The following is a 17,466-nucleotide window of genomic DNA, read 5'->3' as shown; positions in this document are numbered from 1 at the left end:
ATTTCCATATCCTTGTACAGTGACAACCATCAAGTGTTCACAGCGGTTACCATGGCAGCCGTTTGGTGCAGTTACATTTTAATGTGCCAGTTCTTCCACATATGATATGTATTTGAGCTCACAAAAGCATGGAAAAGAAAAGGTGGGCTTGTGCTTGACTACTTTTGTGCTGTAGTCACACAATGACCAGCTTTAAAGATTTGAAGTGACATTTCCTGCTATCAGATAGTAGTGCTCCGCTTCTTCTTGAAATACAGCATACAGTTGTTTTAGCCACAGAATCATCAACATCTCTACAGAGATAACATCTCTACAAAAATAATAATGAAAAAGGTTTATTGCAAATGCACAGCATTGTGACTTTGGAGAGTTGGAGTACATGAAATACTTGAATGCCATTTCCACAAACTGTAATAGGAATTGTTGTAGAGAACAAAACAGTTGTAATGTCCTTGTTTAAAAAAATATATATATATTGTCTTGTACACAATTAATGAAATTTCTGCGTTCTACCAGAACAGTAAAAATAGCATTTCCCATAACTTCCTGAGGATTTTGCTTATTTATGTGTGGATGGGAGCCTTAAATTAGTTGCAGATGGTTGCTGATTTTATTTTATTTTTTCCCTCCAAGAATGTGCATCTCAGCACATTGTAGGAGAACTAATGAAAACTGTGCCTTTAATCAAAGCTTCCTAATTGTTTTTGTTTCATGTCCCACCTTTTCTTTGCAGCTGCTTCATTCTCAGTAAAGAAACCTCAAAGCAAATCCCTAAATCACTCTTGATGAAATACCTGGCAGTTATTCTTTCTTGAAAGATAGCTGTCACTGCTTTTCTCTGATCCTCTTGTACCACCACATTTACATTAGAAGGCGAGCTCTGCAGACATACACACATGTGCATACATGTGTGACGTTTAAGTTTCAGCTTTTTTACTTGTAAATGGAGATGGAATTCTGGAACTTCTGTGATTGTACTGTGTTGGAGAAAAAAATCCAACTTTTAGCAGCTTTCTTGATTTTTATATTTTCTCTTGTTCTTTAACAGTTTGAAACTTAATAGCAGTGAAATAATGAAAAATGTTTGTTGCAGATAAGATTTCAACCTAATGATCACAAAACCATCAAAGAAACAGCTGATGAACTGAAGATTTTTGAAGGCATCAAACATCCTAATCTTGTTCGGTATTTTGGTGTGGAGCTCCACAGGGTAAGAAAATATCAATTATGTTGGGAGAGAGGAGGAGGGTTGCATATAGGGCTGAGAAAATTTTAAAAAGCTTTGGTTCATTGGAGGTTTTACTTCAGATCATTCTTGTTTAACTTAATTGTCTGGATGCCTCTGTGGATTGCGTTGCAGTGTCTATCTGCCCATGAATATTAAGATCTCTCTAAAATAGTGGTTTGCAGTAGTGTAGTAATAATAGTAGTTTAGTTAATAATAGTAGTAGTAAAATAGTAGTTTGCAGAAATGTGCTGAAACTGATACGTAAACAGAGAATTCACAGTGAGTAGAGTGAGTGATGCTGCAGCTCTGTGTGACTGCTCTAAGTGCAAACTGTGTTATGTACTTTTTGGTAACTTTTGTGGGTTAAGACTAGAGATTCAGTCTAAAACTTGTCACTGTTAGCAGCAATGTTTTCTTATCTGAGCAGCGAAAATCTGGTTGTCCTAAAGAGTTGCAGCCCACAGCTGCGTGTTCAGATACCTGACTTTTTCTTACTCTCTGATTTCTGTATGCCTTTCCTGTATCTCCACCTGTTCCCTGCTAGGGAGCAGGATACTGAGTGTCAAGCTGGAAAACTGCGTGTTTGACAAGCTTGATCAAAATAGATGTATTGATTGCCTGCTCTTTGCTGTTTTGGAAAGGGGCAAAGGCTGCTTTCTCGTTGCATTTCTTTACTTTGGGACACAACTTTGGGTGTCTGTGCCACTGGGTCGTTAGTTTCTCAGGCAAGTACTAAGAGTTCAGCATCTTTGCCATCTTTTTGTTTTAAATCTGGCTGCGTTTGGCTGAAGGTTCCAAAATGGGCTTGGAGAGAGAGACAAAGGGAGCAAGTACCAAAATTTTCTTTAAAGTGAGTTTGAATTGGCGTGCTTATTTGAAGAAGAAAGAGCAACAAAAACCTTGCCTTTCTCAGACATGAACACGTGCTAGTGCAGAACTGGGGAATAAGTATCTCTAACTTCTTGCTAAATATGCAGGGGGCCTTTTTGTATTTCTGCTTAATGTGCCTGCAAGATTTCCACTGCAAGATGTCCATGTCATACCACCACATAGCATCAGTTGCATACAAACGACACAGATAGATATGGAAAGAGATTTTCCAGAGCTGTGCAAATGAATGTTAGGATGAAGCATGCCCAAGAAAATAGAGTTTTGAAGAGATGATTTGTTAGATATTCTGTGGTCAGAGGTACTTCTACTAAGACTTGCCCTTTGGTAGGCAGTTAAAGACAGAAGAAAAACTTAGTTCTAATTCAGCAGTTAAAGAAAATTAAAATCAATGACATTTGGTTTGATTCCCACCACAGGAAGAGATGTACATCTTCATGGAGTACTGTGATGAGGGCACTCTGGAGGAGGTGTCAAAACTGGGCCTTCAGGAGCATGTCATTAGGCTCTACACAAAGCAGATCACGATTGCTATCAATGTGCTACATGAACATGGTATTGTTCATCGAGACATTAAAGGTAATGTGAACCAAAAAGGTAATGTTGTTTTGGTGTTGTAGAAGAAAGTGGGGGGAGAGGAGGATGGGACAAGGCCTTTTTCAGATATAGCACACATTAATCTATACAAGAGTTGAGTAAAAAGTCTTTCATGTGGTTTTCAGTTTACAAATTGTCTAGTTAAATGTTCCTTTTTAAGCACAGAGCATTAAAAAAACAAAAAAACAACAAGCATTCACCAATGGCATTGTGAACTCATAACTTCTGCCCATCATCTGTTTTGTTTTTGTAGAGGTGGTGAGGATTGTTGAGGATTCTTCCAAACTCAAGTTCTGGTCCTTGTATTTCTATCATTACTGAGTTATGTAATGCTATTTTTCTTCTCAGCTGTGTAAGAAACTGTGGCATTTTCTGGGAGCTGACAAGTAATGTACTATGCTAAAGTGGTCCAGCAGAACTTTTCCTAGCAATTGTCATACTGCAGAAGAGTTTTAGTCTTTCAGACAAATGGTTGATTAAGCACAATACTGAAAGCTTTGTTAAAAGAAGTTTAATGGATATGGTAAAACTATGTATCATGGCTTTTTTCTTTTTTTTTTTCCATACATGTATGTACTCATGCCTGGCTCTCAGGTTTTGCTTACAAAGTAAGCAGAATGGAACTACAGTAACTTGAAGGGGAGATGGTTTTGGTATTTGCTTAAGGTACCGGTGTCAGTCTGCATTTCACATTTGTTTTTCTTTTCCTGAACCTTCTGAGAACATCCTTCATGTGTTTAGTTCTCTTGTTTTTGTTAGCTTGACATATTTTGCTCACCTCTGGCAGCAACTTAACAGAAATTAGGGGAACAGTGCACACAATGTGCCCCGTGAATGTTCATTTTTATGACAAGGCAGTGCAACCCAACGATGCTGGGTTTCTATGTCCCTCTTGCTCACAGGGTTTTGAACCATCGCAGCAGTGTAGGAGGTTCCCAGTTGCTCTTGGTCCTTTGGCCTCGTGCTTCTCATTTGGGAAAAGAACTATCTACGATCCAGAGGCCTCCCATCCAGGTAGGCCACTCTTGAGTCAGTTTCGGCTTTTTTCCCCTAGAAAAGAACTTTCCTTCACACCCATTCCCCAGCAGTCTTGCCTTTTCCTTCCTGACCAAAGATTTATCTGCAATTGTGAATTTCCCTCTGTGCTTTTCACAGTGCCTTCCTTATCCTTTACTTGACCGTCCCATATCCGTGTTATTCTTAGCTGGATCGCACTCTCCTGGAAGCTTGCGATCCAAATTCAAGGCTAACTGATAGGGATTTCTTTTGTGCTCCTCTGTGTTGTTGCTGATTTCTGGATATGTTTTCAATTAGGTCTTCCTCTCATCAGAGAAACACACTGAAGAGAGAAGAGCTGTTTAACAGAACTGTAAGGCTACATTATCCAAGGCGTTACTGTTGCAACAGGTTCCTCATAGCAAACCTTGGGGTATTCCTTGAGAACAGTAACAGCTGTCAGAAGTGACCCTCTGTAGAACTGTGTACAGACTTTCTCTAATCTTAGTGGCAGAATTTGAAGGCAGACTGCAGAGAGGGTTTTTCTATAAAGGCTGCCTTATGGTTGCATTGCAAACCTCTTGCTCCATCTCTTTTTATGCTAAAATTACATCCTCAAGTTCTCAGACAACAGCAGTAAAGAAAACTCTGTTTTTATTTTTAGCATAATGCCAGAAAATTTACACTTACTTACAGTTCATTACTCTTATTTTTCTTGTAGGGAAGAATGATTTGTTATTCAGTCTGTGTTAAAACTGCTTTTCTATGGGAATCTCGCTGACAGGTCACAGTAGATCTCTCATGGCCAGTTTGTCAAATATCACTGTGGATCTGTTTCTTTCAGCATCAGATAAATAATTACTCTTAAAAACTGTTTCATCACATCCTGCAGTTGGCATTGGCAAGCGCCTGGTGCTCAGAAATTCATTCATTAGCTTAGTAGTGTCCATTGGTGCCACCACTGCCCTTCAGATGTTGTTATGGCATCCGATTCTGTGAGTGTAAAAGATGCAGCAAGACACAGCTATGGCGAATTCTTTTTCAAACTGTGGTTGTGAGAGATGCTGAGGTTAGCATTGGTTGCAGACTGGCCGCTGCTTTTTGTTAGTCTGCATCTATGCACAAAGTAGCTGGTGCCTGTATGTGGTAGGTGAGTTGGTCTTTTTGGATGCTTATACTTTATCCTGCCTACCAGATTTTAAACTCTTTGGCTAAGTCCAGATTTCCTCAGTTATAATTACTTCTCTTTTTGTGACGAAGCTGTGCCTCAGCATGATTATAATGGAATGTTTAATGCTGAAGAGAATCTCTGGACATCTCGGGCTGAGCCTTCTGCTCAAAGCAGGGCCTGCCTCAGTATCAGATCCAATAGCAAGTTAGACAGGGTCCTGAGCAATCTGATCTCATTAAGTGATGAGTATCTCCAGGGATGGGGACTCCCTCTTTCCTGGGTCCCATCCCAGTGACCGACCATCCCCATTCTAAAACACCATTTCCTAATACCTCCCTGGAATTTGCAGATGCTTTGTTGGTGTCCGTTGCCCTGTACCATTCCACTCTGTGTCCTTGAGGGAGGAAAATTTTATTATTGTTGTAACATTCTGATGCTGCTGAAGTTGAAAACAGCAATAATTTCCCTCTCTCTACGCACTCCCCAGCCTTCTTTTCCTCACGCTAAACAAACCCATCTCTCAGCCTTTCCTCATCATGTGTAGCAGCCCTCTGACCATCTTGATGACCCTGGGCTGGGCTTGATGCAGTCTGTTGACATCTGCCTTATATTGAGCAGCCGCAGAACTCCAAGTGTGGTCTCCCAAGTACTGAATTGAGAAAAGTTAATTGTAAGGTCATGCCTGGTGCCCTCAACTTTGGGAGACCAGGGCATATTACTTAGAGTGCTCAGATTGCATTTAGACCTGAATACAGAAAATGAAGGCATTGTATTTGATACTTCAGTAAATCAGAAACTTGTGAATGAGATGCTCCAGGCCATGAAGTCTTCATCAAAGTGTTATTGTACTCTTGTTAGTTACTTCTGTTAGCTCTCTCAGAATTTCTGTTATCCCTGCCTTCATCTCTTTGTGATGAGCAGAGGGAAGGAAGGTCATTCAACAAGAGGCAGAAGGTTATTCAACAAGAGACTGTGAGCATTTCATGCTTTCTGTGTGTGAAAAAGAGGATGATAAAGCTGATTTTCTCATCAAAGGGTAGCATTTGGCCTGAAGCAAGTTGTTTCTTAAATGAATGTGACTGTTTTGCTGCTAAAGTACTGTGAGGAGTGGCTATGAGCTGCCCTGTTGGTGAAATTATGCCACATTAGTCATGGGGATTTCAGTGCCGCTGTTTGGGCTCTCAGTATGAGACCAGCACCTCTGGAATATCACACTAGTGTCAGTTTTCACTGTGCTTAATCTGGGACTGATCCTCTAACCTTGAGTTTAAATGCTTTGGGTCACAGCTGTTTGCACTAGCAAAAGTACCACTTTTGGTGTTTGCTCTGCTTGCAGTTTGCCAGGCAGGTCTTGTGGTGTAAATGGCAGTGGTATTTTGCAGAGCTGTGCTGCTTCCTTCCCTTCACTAAGTACAATGGAGCTACTTTTTGATAGTACATATGTAGGAGAGAGGGAACGGTAGGAGTCTTGACCCTTTGTATTGTTTTAGCCAGGGTCTCTGGTTTTAATTTACTTTGCTCATTAACTGCACAGATATGGAATTTTGTTACATTTCCAATCACATTGACTGTAAAGGTTAAAAAGGATCATTCATCCTCAAAATACTGCTCTTCCATCCCCTGCTCTCTTACCCAGGCCCTGCTGGGTTCTGTGCATGTGTCTGCTCTCTAATGAGATCCTTTTTTAAAACCCCTAGAGCTTTGTCTTGTTCTTCAAAGCACAGACCAGAACTTTGAGGCTCCAGGACACAGTGCATCAGTGCAGGACTCATTCGCACCCAGAAAATGTCAGCAATGCGAGTCTTCAAGTTCTCCCTCTTTCTTCCTGGTGAAATTTTGAAATTTAGGTTTGTTGCATTTGACAGTTCTGGATGTTTTCAGGACAGCTGATAGGAGCTTTTGCAGTAACATTTATGCTAGAAAAGTGCCATTTTTCTTGTTTTTTCAAGGTTCTGAAAGACTTTTATTTGTAGTTTCTAGACTGCATTAACGCAAGTTATCACAATAACTTCATATCCAGTCAGAAGGGAGATGTTGGACTTCAGCTCAGGCCCTTTGCACCCACTTGAGTAGCTTCAGAACCTTCTTTGTAGCCTTTTGTGCTATTTGCATTCTACTTTCTTGAGGAACCAGTGTTGTTTCAAAAATGTTTTTGTAAAGTATTTGCTAGTGGCCAATATTCCTGTGCTCTGTGTGGGCTTACTGTACCCACTGCCTATGTGACAAATCATTTGAAAAGCAGTGGGCAGTTGTTTGAGGGAAAAACCTGCTGGTACTCCTAATGGTCACTCACCTGTTGCAGTGCTTATACTTAGAGTCCTATTGAGCCGCCTTCTTGTAATGCTGTTGTAGGTTCCTGTTTTATTCAAGGAGCTGATGGCTGCTCTGTGTTTTGTGTGTGTTCCTGACTGCAGGGCCCACAGTGACATAGAATCATAGAATGGGTTGGGTTGGGAGGGACCCTTGTGGGTGCCTGGCTGAGTTTTGCAGTTTGCCAGCAGAAAGAATTCTGATCTTGACTATGTGCAGGCACCTGAATGCTGGGACTGGAAAAGTAGTACTTACTGAAAGTTAATTCTCTTACGGTAATCAAAGGTTAGGATTTATTTCTGTTAGCAAATTCTGTTGTTTCTCCTCCTTGTAATGCCTAACGCCTCTTGGACTGAATACATTTTGCTTTAGTTATCGAGCATTCTCAGAACTGTAAGGAGAATCCTTTGGGAAATGGGGAGGTTGGGGCATCATAGATCTACTCTGCCTTTTTTTCACTTGAGCTGTGTAAGGACTCTTTATTTTCCATTCAGATCTTGGAGGTGCACAGTCATACTAGCTGGGCATTCAGTAAGTCAATAACTAAGAGAACGCACATAATAAAAAGGAGGAGCAACCCACAATTCCTGCACTGACCCTTGCTCAAGGTGGAACAGAAGTGAGAAACTTCTTTTGAGCGATTATATTCAGAAGAGCCCTTTTTAAAAGAATCTTCTGTGTGACATGGGAAAAGGCTCTGTGTAACGAAGCCCCGCGGGCAGTTGTGTTCTGTGCATACCATTAATCTTTCCTGAAGAGAACTCGCAGCTTGAGCTGCACTTCTGCCAGGTGACTTGCAACCTACTTGTGCTTTCATTGTGATACTTGCAGGATTGGCCTGACCTGTACAGGGAGCTCCTTCAGCTCTGTTTTCTCTTGCCTGTCAGCATGTGTTTTGGCAGGATGTTGGATGAAAGAAAAACCTGTTCCTTAAAAGCGCTCGGCTTATTTTTGCAGTGTCATGTAGAGCAAGTGACCTCAAGCCAACTGCAGGTTTCTCTTAGAGAATTTCAACTATGCTAGGGGAAATTTTGTTGTGTAAGCTAGGATTGTAGCCAGAGATTGTAATGGTAGCCCTCCTCCAGAAATCAGTCTGTAAACAGAGTGAAAAAGGAGCGGGCATTTGGTGCTACGTGGAATAAACGCTATGAGCTCAATATTTGTACATTTGTCATGATGACACAGATGTATCATCGGTCTTGACTCAGCAGAACTGAAAAGTTGGACACTGGGAGGAATGCATCAATGGTCTCTGCCACTGAGCTGTTTTTTTGTGATGCAACACTCACAAGGATAAGCACTGACATTCATGAATTTCTGGAGGAGTGTTTTCTCATAATGAAACATACGTGAGGGGAGTGTGCTGTAGTTTTGTACTTTGAACATTTCTTGTTGTCAGCTTCCAGGATGTTTAGTTTTAACTGAAACTCACTGGAAATCCAGCCACCTGACTGATGTAGGATACGCTTTGGGGAACATCTCTAATGCTATCAAATTCCACACTTAATCCACTGGTACAATTCTCAAAGCGTGAATTCAGCTATTGTCTACAGTGTAACTTCTTCCAGTAGTACATCATGTTGGGAAGTCCTCCTGCCTCAGTTCAGTGCTGTTTTAACAATTGTCACTGTTTCTCTTTGTGTTTCCTAGGAGCCAACATCTTTCTTACCTCATCTGGACTGATTAAACTGGGTGACTTTGGCTGCTCAGTAAAACTGAAGAACAACACTCAGACAATGCCTGGAGAAGTGAACAGTACATTGGGTACTGCAGGTAAGGAAGCATGTGTGAGGCAGAAACTTGGCTAGTTACCATAAAAGAAGATAATACCTCTGTCAAAAATAAAACAGTATGGCTCAGGGAAAATTGGTTTAAGCTTTGCTAGTTAGATGTGCTTTAATGTGCTTTAGCCAAAAAAAGTCGGTAAATGTAACTGGAAAGATAAAATGTTATTTGTCTGGTTAACTATAAAGGTTCTGAAGATCTGTTTTCTGGGATTTTGTCTTTCTCTACGGCCTTTCTGAAACAGTAGTGTTCTTAGGGGACAGCTGCTTAATCTCTGTGTTTTAAAAAACAAAAATAACAGATAACTATACCAGTACTTTCACTATTGCTTTTCACATTGAAAGACAGTTATGCTACTAATGTGTCAAACAACAAGAAGGTAAAGCCAGCACATGACAAAACTTATCAAGAAAAGCTAACAACTGGTAATTCATTTCAGATGTATTGAAAAGCATTTGTTTACGTACTTAATCACTTCAGTTCCTTCTGCTGTATAAAATGATGACACGGTGTGTCTTGTTTCAAAGCATACATGGCTCCAGAAGTAATTACCAGAGCAAAAGGAGAAGGGCATGGGCGTGCAGCGGACATCTGGAGCCTGGGCTGCGTTGTCATAGAGATGGTCACTGGCAAGGTAGGTGTGTCATCTACTGACATAACACAAAATGTCCTTAGCAGTTTCTCTAAAATCTGACTTCATTCCCAGCTGTGAGTCCGCAAGTATCAGGTTGGTTTTTAATTTCCCAGGGCACAGAAGTATATCCTTTGTTCCATACTGAGTTACTCACTAAACTTCGCACATTCTGTTCCCTGTTGCAGAGGCCTTGGCATGAATATGAGCACAACTTCCAGATCATGTATAGAGTGGGGATGGGTCATAAACCTCCTATTCCTGACAAAGTGAGTCCAGAAGGGAAAGACTTCCTTTGCCACTGCCTGGAAAGTGACCCAAAGATGAGGTGGACAGCCAGCCAGCTCCTCGACCATCCTTTTGTCAAGGTTTGTCTCACAGCTTTGGCTGCAAAGACTGCAGATGGGAATCAGACCACCTTTAGTTGGCTGTGTAATGTGCAGCTATGCCACAGGGCTTTGTATCATGGCAGGAGGCTGATACTAAGTTAATGCCCAACAGAAAGAAAGCAAGGTGTGGAAAACTGAGGTGGCACCTGTGTTGTTGCTCACAGACATCTAGCTACAAGAACCTGGCACCATGCAGTATGCTTTGCTGCTCCTGAGGTGCATAGCCCTTATGTTAAAGACTTGTCAAACTTCATGGCAGTTAATTGGATTTGGAGGGCTACATATGTGTCTAGAGCTTCAGTAAGTATGCATGCAGAGACATATGAAATGAAGTGAGTCCCTCTCATAAAAAGTAGAATGAGAAATGCTTGGGACAGCTGCTTTCCTTCAGTAAAAGGGTCAGCCTTTAATTTCACACTGTTACTGACCATTTTCCTGGCAATTGGCACTACTTTAACAAGCTGCAGTCATTGCATGATTTGGTTTGATTTTTAGCTGAGAATGTTTTTTGCCTATTCTTAAGCAATGCATTTGGGTGTAGTAGTAATTGTAGCTAAACCCCATCTGCAACAGAGGCAGAATGAATTGTTGTGGTGACAGTGGAAACAGTTGTCAGAGAGGAACAGTTGTAATGCATTATATCACTATAACAAAGGAGAAATAAAACTTGCTTATTCCTTCTGTTCAGTGGAAGTTGCTGAAGAGATTGAACCACTGCTATGTTCTTGCTGCAGTACAGACACAACCGAATTCATTGCCTCATGTCCCCTTCACAGGTTTGCACAGATGAAGAATGAAGTTATTCAATCGATGGCCTTTTTTATTCTGGCAAAAAATACCTTTTGAACACTACTGTATGTAATATTTACATAAAGACTGTGCTGAGAAACAGTATAAAAGTTGACTCAAGAAGACTGCACAAGTGACAAGCGTCACTTTTCTCTGCTGCTCCTGTATGTTTTACTTGGCACATGTTGCTCACGTGACGGTGTCTGCAAGTTGAAAGAAGCTGCATGTTTCAGTGAAAGTGCCATTACTACTGTATATGGACCATACCTTTTTTTGTTCTTTCTCCTGTTTCTCATTTGATTGAGAACCGTAATGTTAATATGTAGTATTTTTGAACTCTTTAGGTTCAGAACAATGCTGTAGTGTTATCAGGCGCTATGGACCTTGTTTTTTAAATGTTTGTTGAGTGCACTGACTGTGAACTTTTACTGGTTTTTTTGTTTATTTGTTTTTGGCAAGCTTCGGATTTGTTATGCACAAGGCTGATTAATGAAATTTAAAAAAAAAAAAAAGTTTTTTTCTCAATAAATGGTTTATTTTAGGAGTTGGTGGTGATGGGTTTTTGTTCTGAAAGTGACTGTGGAACAATAGATGGGGGGGAACTGTCAAGTTGAATTTTCAACTCCTAAGGCTGCAGAGCTGCCAGGAATCAGCATCTCTTTCATTGGTGTAGTCAGTACCTTGACAAATGTAGGAAGCATTCCGCACTGCACAAGGGATAATAGAATTAAGGGTCTCCCTTCACTCTCTCCTGAGGAAATAAGATGATGTGCACTTCCTTATGTTACCTGTTATGTTAGGGATAGATGCCAGGGCTACATTCATTTTCTTCTTGGACACCTGAACTACAGAAAGTGGCCACAGTGTGTCGTGCTGACTAAAAGGAGAATCGGTGAAGATTATTCCTGTATAGCATTTGGCTAAAACAAGAACTTGCTTTTAAGAATTTTAAAAATCAATTTCTGATCCTAGACTTCAATTTCCCTGTATTTTTTTTTTTTTTAATAGTCCTCAATCTCAAAAAATGGAGACAGTAAAAGAGGTTGGCAGTTAGAAGAGATGATGGTATGATTATTTTGTTTGGCTTGCTGTTTCAAATAGTTACAGCTGTTACTTGTTCTAGTGCATGCTTGGGTAAGTTGTTAAGCATGGAACTCCCTTTTGATATTCTGTCTCTCTCCTCTTACTGTAGAAATCCCTGGTTTATTATAGGTGAGACACAGCTGGATGAGCTGCTGAGAAAGAAAATTTAAATCCAGAGATGCACCATCCTCTTCTGTGTGGGTCACCAGTGCTGGATATGTAGGCTTTCAAAAAATACAGTTCAATTTAAGCAAAGAACTATTCCTGTCTTCTCTACCTTCATTTATGGCAGGAGCAGAATTGCCATCATCGTCCTAGGCAATTGAGTAGGAACATACCTGAGGTTGAGGTGCAGCCCTGGCCTGCTGTGCTCTTCGCTTTTTGGTAGTTTGTCTCCTCCTTTGTCTCAGGTGTCCTTGAACACAAACAGGAATCGAGAACGGTTTTCAGGAGTCAGGAGAAAAATGACAACTGTGAGGAGGCTGTTACTGCAGACCAAAAGAAAACTCATTCAATGCACTTCAGCTTTTTATATTTTTATTTTTTTGTATAAACAAATGTAAGACTACTTTTGTTAAGGCAGTTGTAGACCATACAGTTGTTTGTGGTGAAGAAGGGCAATCACTGATTCCTACAGACATAGGTCATTCTTTTAATACAGTGACCAGGGCTAGTTTACCTTTGGCAAGTACCATTAAACCTTCTCTGTTGGCCAGTGAACACTGGAAGGGTATTGGGTTGCAGCCCTTGTCTGCTGGGACTTAGATCCAGGACTGGCATCTTTGGCCCTGTTACAAGGGCTGCTCCAAGAGAAACCTGTGTGAAATATCCTAAATGTTGAGATAGTTTGTTGAGATACTGTGTTTGGTATTTTCCTCTTGGAGAAGTAGTACTGTGTGCAATAACAGAAAAATGGACTAAGATTGGTAAGGGATCTTAGAGGTCTCTAGTAGCACATTAAGTCAACTGTTCTTTACAGAGGGGGAAAAAAAGAGCTGTTTTTTATCACATGAGTATGTATTTGCTGCTCAGAACTTCTACCTATTTATGGGTTCATTCTACCATAACGAAATGCTAGCTGGAAGAGATGTTTTCCATCTTCCTTTCCCACCCATTTGCAAAGAACTGTATACAGTGTCTTCAGGGCTGGCTAGCTTCCACTCCTAATGCAATACTGTAGTCTCTCAGATGTACACACTCTATAATGGTGCTGTCCATTGCTAAGATAGTTTTAGCCAATCCAGGTGCGTGGTTGCATTTCAGCACAGAAGGGCACATGCTTTATTAAGAGACAGCTTTGCTTTATATGCATGACAGTATCCTCTGGGCTCTGGCTATATTTTGTGTGTTAAAGAAATAAACCGAAGCCCATGATTATTCTTATGACACATTACACAACTTACTCCAGTATGCTTCAGAGCACAGGGAATGCATGTGCACAAGAGACAAAAGCCTACAAAACCAGACCCTCACAAAGATGCAAGGCCTATTTCTTCCTTCATATCGTACTTCTTACTAACTGCATTCACTCTCAACAACTATTGCTGCCGCATGCTAAATGCACCATAGCTGCTCTTTAGGTACTGCACATTTAAAGGATTACTTTCTAGATGATCTGATGGTACAGAACAGCAAATGCATATTTCATTGAATGATTCATACGCTTTTGTATTAGCCTTTGTTGCTTCTGGCTTCATTTTTATTGTAACAAAAGATAAATGGTTTTTATGAGCTGCTAGACATATAACTTGAAGAAAACGTAACGTCACTGAACATGCCAAGAATACTTCCCACTGCTCCGTATCAGTAACTTTGGGGTTTAAATTTAGATGTTGTTTTGTTCCCTTAACTGAGGGCAGTTGGAAGGCTCCTCTCTTACTTTAAAGAGCAAAACAAGAACAAACCAAGAGGAGGACGTCTATAGCAATCAGTACAAGGGGGATGTGAGAGAAACATGGTTTTCCCAGGGGACTTGATCCTACTTTTATTAAATTCAGAAGGGTGTCAATAAACTCCACCCAGGCATAAAAAACTGCACACCATACGTCTGTCCTAGGTCCCTCTCCCACTCCCTTCTTTTTTTCCCAAAAGAAAAGCAGAAGGTAATTTAAATATTACCTCAGACACTGTTAAGAGGCACTACATAAAGTAATTTTCAAAAAAGACAGACAACAGATTAATTAGGTTCACAACAGTATGGGTGCAGGGCAATAACTTTTAATGCACGCTTTGTATTACTTTGTTACAGCACACCCAGCTGTTTTCTGTTTCCATCGCTGTTAGAAAGGCCTAGAATTTGAATTTGTGTTTAAAGCTGAAAGTAATTTGTTATCTATTTTTCATTTTCCAAACTATGAATGGCATTTATTCTCAGAAGGATAAGATGTTTCAGCTCTACCACTAAGTATTGCCTAGGCTGTGACAGTGGGTAGCTTAGCTCTCTGCTCAGGCCACAGGCCCAAGTTCTTCTCCAGGTTATGCCACTGCAAGGCTCTGAGCCAACAAAATGGGCCCCTAGCCAGTCTGACCGGGGCTGATGTGGTGCTCACTGTGAGGATAAATTCTAGATGTAAAAAAAAATTCTACTGCACTCCTGTCAGTTTAGTAGAGTTGCAATAGTGGTATCACCAAGCAGCGCATCGGACTGTATTTGAACACTGGCAAATTACTGTTTTTTAAACTGCTAACGTGAGCTAGACAGCTATCAGTTTTAATCATCTTGTAACAGTTTTCTGACATTAATCCCTTCCTTAGAGCAAGTCAAGATAAAGCCCGTACCTCAGCAACCATCAATTAGTTTCCGAGTAGAGTCGCATCATACCAGCACACTGAATTTTTTCTCTTCAAATCTTAAGACACTTTATACGAAAACAAACCAACCAAACAAATGCAAACCTGTTGCGAAGAGTGTACGAAGGAGTGCCTCGTTCAAGAGCGTAATCCAGCCCAAACCCCACAAGAAAAATAACAGGAGTGCAAATTCAGATATGCATGGCAATTGCTCATCCTACCCTTCCTTTGACTTCACTTGAAGGACCATGATATGCACTTAAGAGTTTTCAGAGGTTGCATTTGTTCCCTTTGGGCTGAAGCAGTCTCTGAAGATATTAATTCTGTTTCTGCTTGTTGTCATTGTTGCCATAGGTGGAGCCTTTGTTAATTTCTGTAACACCTATCATCCATCTGACACCAACGGAAGCTGCAAAATAGAAAGAGGATAAAGTTAAAAGCCTTCCTGGAGGCAGAGACTGAAAGTCTGCACATACACAGCATTTTAAAGAGACAATCAGTACTCTCTGCTCTACAGCGTGGCTGTAAAGCACCGTGTAGTACAGGGTTACAGCATTAACACCACTGAAGTACTACACCCATACCCCTATTTGTCAGATAACTTACCCACAGTTAATTCATTTTGGAAAAACCTACATTTGTTTTTCTGGTCTATGTCTTGACTTAGGCCAGATGGCTGCCCTGCCAGTCAGAGGGACCTCAGCAGGCTGGAGAAAGAGATTGAGTGGATAATCCAGAAGTTCAAAGAGAAATACCTTGACTGGAATAAGCCTGTGCACCAAGACTGTCTGGAGGCATCGTACAGCACACAATGCAGAAAGAGAGATGGCTTTGAGCAAGTTCACTGTTGCTCACTGTTAGTCCATGAATTGAAACAAACAACTGCAACAAGTGAAAGATTTCACTCACAAAAACAGAAAAAAAGAAGTCTTTGACATTTGACATGAGCTAGAAGACAGGGCAGGATCTAACACAGAGCCTGCAGTTTGGTATGGTAATGTAACAGTAAGCATGAAATCATTAAGACTAAAGTTTTACCAGAGGGGTAAAAACCACATCTAGAGAGTGACATGGAGTGTAAATAAGAGTGACTGTTATAGCAACCACACAGCACAGTGGGGATTTCATAAAGTTCCAGGAATGCTGCTGCCTGGACACCAAAAAATACTGAAGTCAGCAATTGAGATTTTTTCCTTCTCTGCTGTCTGATGGAAACTGCCACTGCCCTTCAATCTTAATTCACCCCACCGTCCTTGGCACCCTGGGGAAGGCTGGGTGCAAGAAAAGACTGCTCATATTTGCCAAGCCTGTGGCAGCACAGCAGGGACAAGTGCTAGGGTGCTGCAGGTGCTTATCCATGCATGCTGACTTGCCTCTTCTCCTTTCTAACAGCTGAACTCCCCCCATACTCTCCTTAACCCCAGCAGCTGCTGGGCAGCATTTCAATGTTCTTCCCCAAAAATATATCCCCATCATGGTAGGGTGCTGCTCACCTGATGATGGGGAAGGTGAGAAGAAAATTGATGGGCTCAAAGCCGGGTGAGAGGGCTACACTTTAAAAAGAGGATGAAAACACAATTATGGCTGAGGAATACCCAATTCCAAGCATTAGATAATAAAGGTGAGCATCACTGAGCCACTGGGGATGAGAGAAACAGCACAGGAACTGCTCTTCAGGTGTGGGATAGCTGTGCTGGGGGTCTCTTCAATACACAAAGTTCAGTTCTAGCGCTGCACTAGACAAAGCCTTGGCATTCCACACTAAATAGAAGTCCAACTTTGGAAACAAAAGCTTTTCTACACTGTTTTCAAAAACCTCATCAAACATCACAGGATGATCACATTACTACTCGCAGATAGAATGCTCTCATCAACATCTACCAAACTTTTCTAGATACTATAGTCCCAAAGTGGTTTTGTGACTACAAAGAGTACCACATAGCAGAACTCAAAACAAAAAAAAGAAAAAAGACCACAGATTTAGGGCAAAACCTCTTCTGCAGCATGGCAACTGACAGACTAACTACATTCCCCTTACGGAATGTTGCTGCAGCATATATGAAGACAACTTCCTGAAGCAAACAGGCCTCGGTCAGCCAAATCAGAACTGCAAATGAAGGAAAAGGATAAAAGGGAATCACTTTCTATTTGGTTTATTAAGAGGGAAAGCTACAGATTTCTTCTTTACTGTTGCAGGGTGCTAAAGGGAAGCTGCCAAATAGTATGTCAGTACAGTACCTCAGGCCTAGAAACAATTCTTACCTTATCGTATGCCCCAGTAACACCGTCATGTTTAAGGACTTCTCTTCCATTGAATATGTTATGGGGAAGAAGACAAAGAAACCAAAGAGAAATTGTTGCTAACCATCAGCTATGAGACTTACAAGCCCCCACCTGAACAGCAGGAGGAAGAAGCTGTCAGCTGGGTCATCCCCATGATGCTCCGTGGCAAGCTGCAGGAGGTAGCAGAGCTCCTGCCATCTTTCTGCCCATCACTGCCTACCTCATCAACTGTCACAGATGTTACTACAGACCTGCTCTGCCTGCCAGAACACCAGGGGCTGAACAAGGGCTGAGTTAACACAGATCAACATAGCTCTGAACATGGAATCTGTTTCTTGAACATTTTTTAGCTCCAAGAAAACCACCATGCACCCACATCACAGTGCCACATCGCTCATCTTAAACCTTCGCTCAGAACAGAGACTTCTCCTTTTCTGTCACATCTCAAAACTGCTTTTATCTGCTTCCTGTGTTTTGCACCACACAGCAACTGCAGGAGGGGTACAGAAATGTCCCATATATAGTC

General features: G+C 41.2%; 2 protein-coding genes across 2 annotated transcripts in view; one reads left to right on the top strand and one right to left on the bottom strand.

Moving 5' to 3' along the window:
- The window catches only part of MAP3K4 (mitogen-activated protein kinase kinase kinase 4), a gene marked incomplete at both ends in the record, with an annotated part of 73,286 nt that extends 58,387 nt beyond the window's left edge, over nt 1-14,899 (top strand). The window contains 6 exons of the mRNA XM_079550327.1: nt 1,094-1,210; nt 2,536-2,695; nt 8,841-8,963; nt 9,503-9,609; nt 9,795-10,029; nt 14,622-14,899. Coding sequence (XP_079406453.1) covers nt 1,094-1,210; nt 2,536-2,695; nt 8,841-8,963; nt 9,503-9,609; nt 9,795-10,029; nt 14,622-14,899 — 1,020 coding nt within the window. The remainder of the gene's footprint in view (nt 1-1,093; nt 1,211-2,535; nt 2,696-8,840; nt 8,964-9,502; nt 9,610-9,794; nt 10,030-14,621) is intronic.
- A 75-nt stretch (nt 14,900-14,974) lies between these two features.
- AGPAT4 (1-acylglycerol-3-phosphate O-acyltransferase 4) overlaps nt 14,975-17,466 on the bottom strand; it is a gene marked incomplete at both ends in the record, with an annotated part of 51,801 nt that continues 49,309 nt past the window's right edge. The window contains one exon of the mRNA XM_079550326.1: nt 14,975-15,066. Within this exon, the coding sequence (XP_079406452.1) occupies nt 14,975-15,066 (92 nt within the window). The remainder of the gene's footprint in view (nt 15,067-17,466) is intronic.

This window comes from Tetrao urogallus (assembly GCF_951394365.1).
Source record: "Tetrao urogallus genome assembly, chromosome: 2".
Lineage (NCBI taxonomy): Eukaryota > Metazoa > Chordata > Aves > Galliformes > Phasianidae > Tetrao > Tetrao urogallus.
This window is presented reverse-complemented; position numbering and strand designations above follow the sequence as displayed.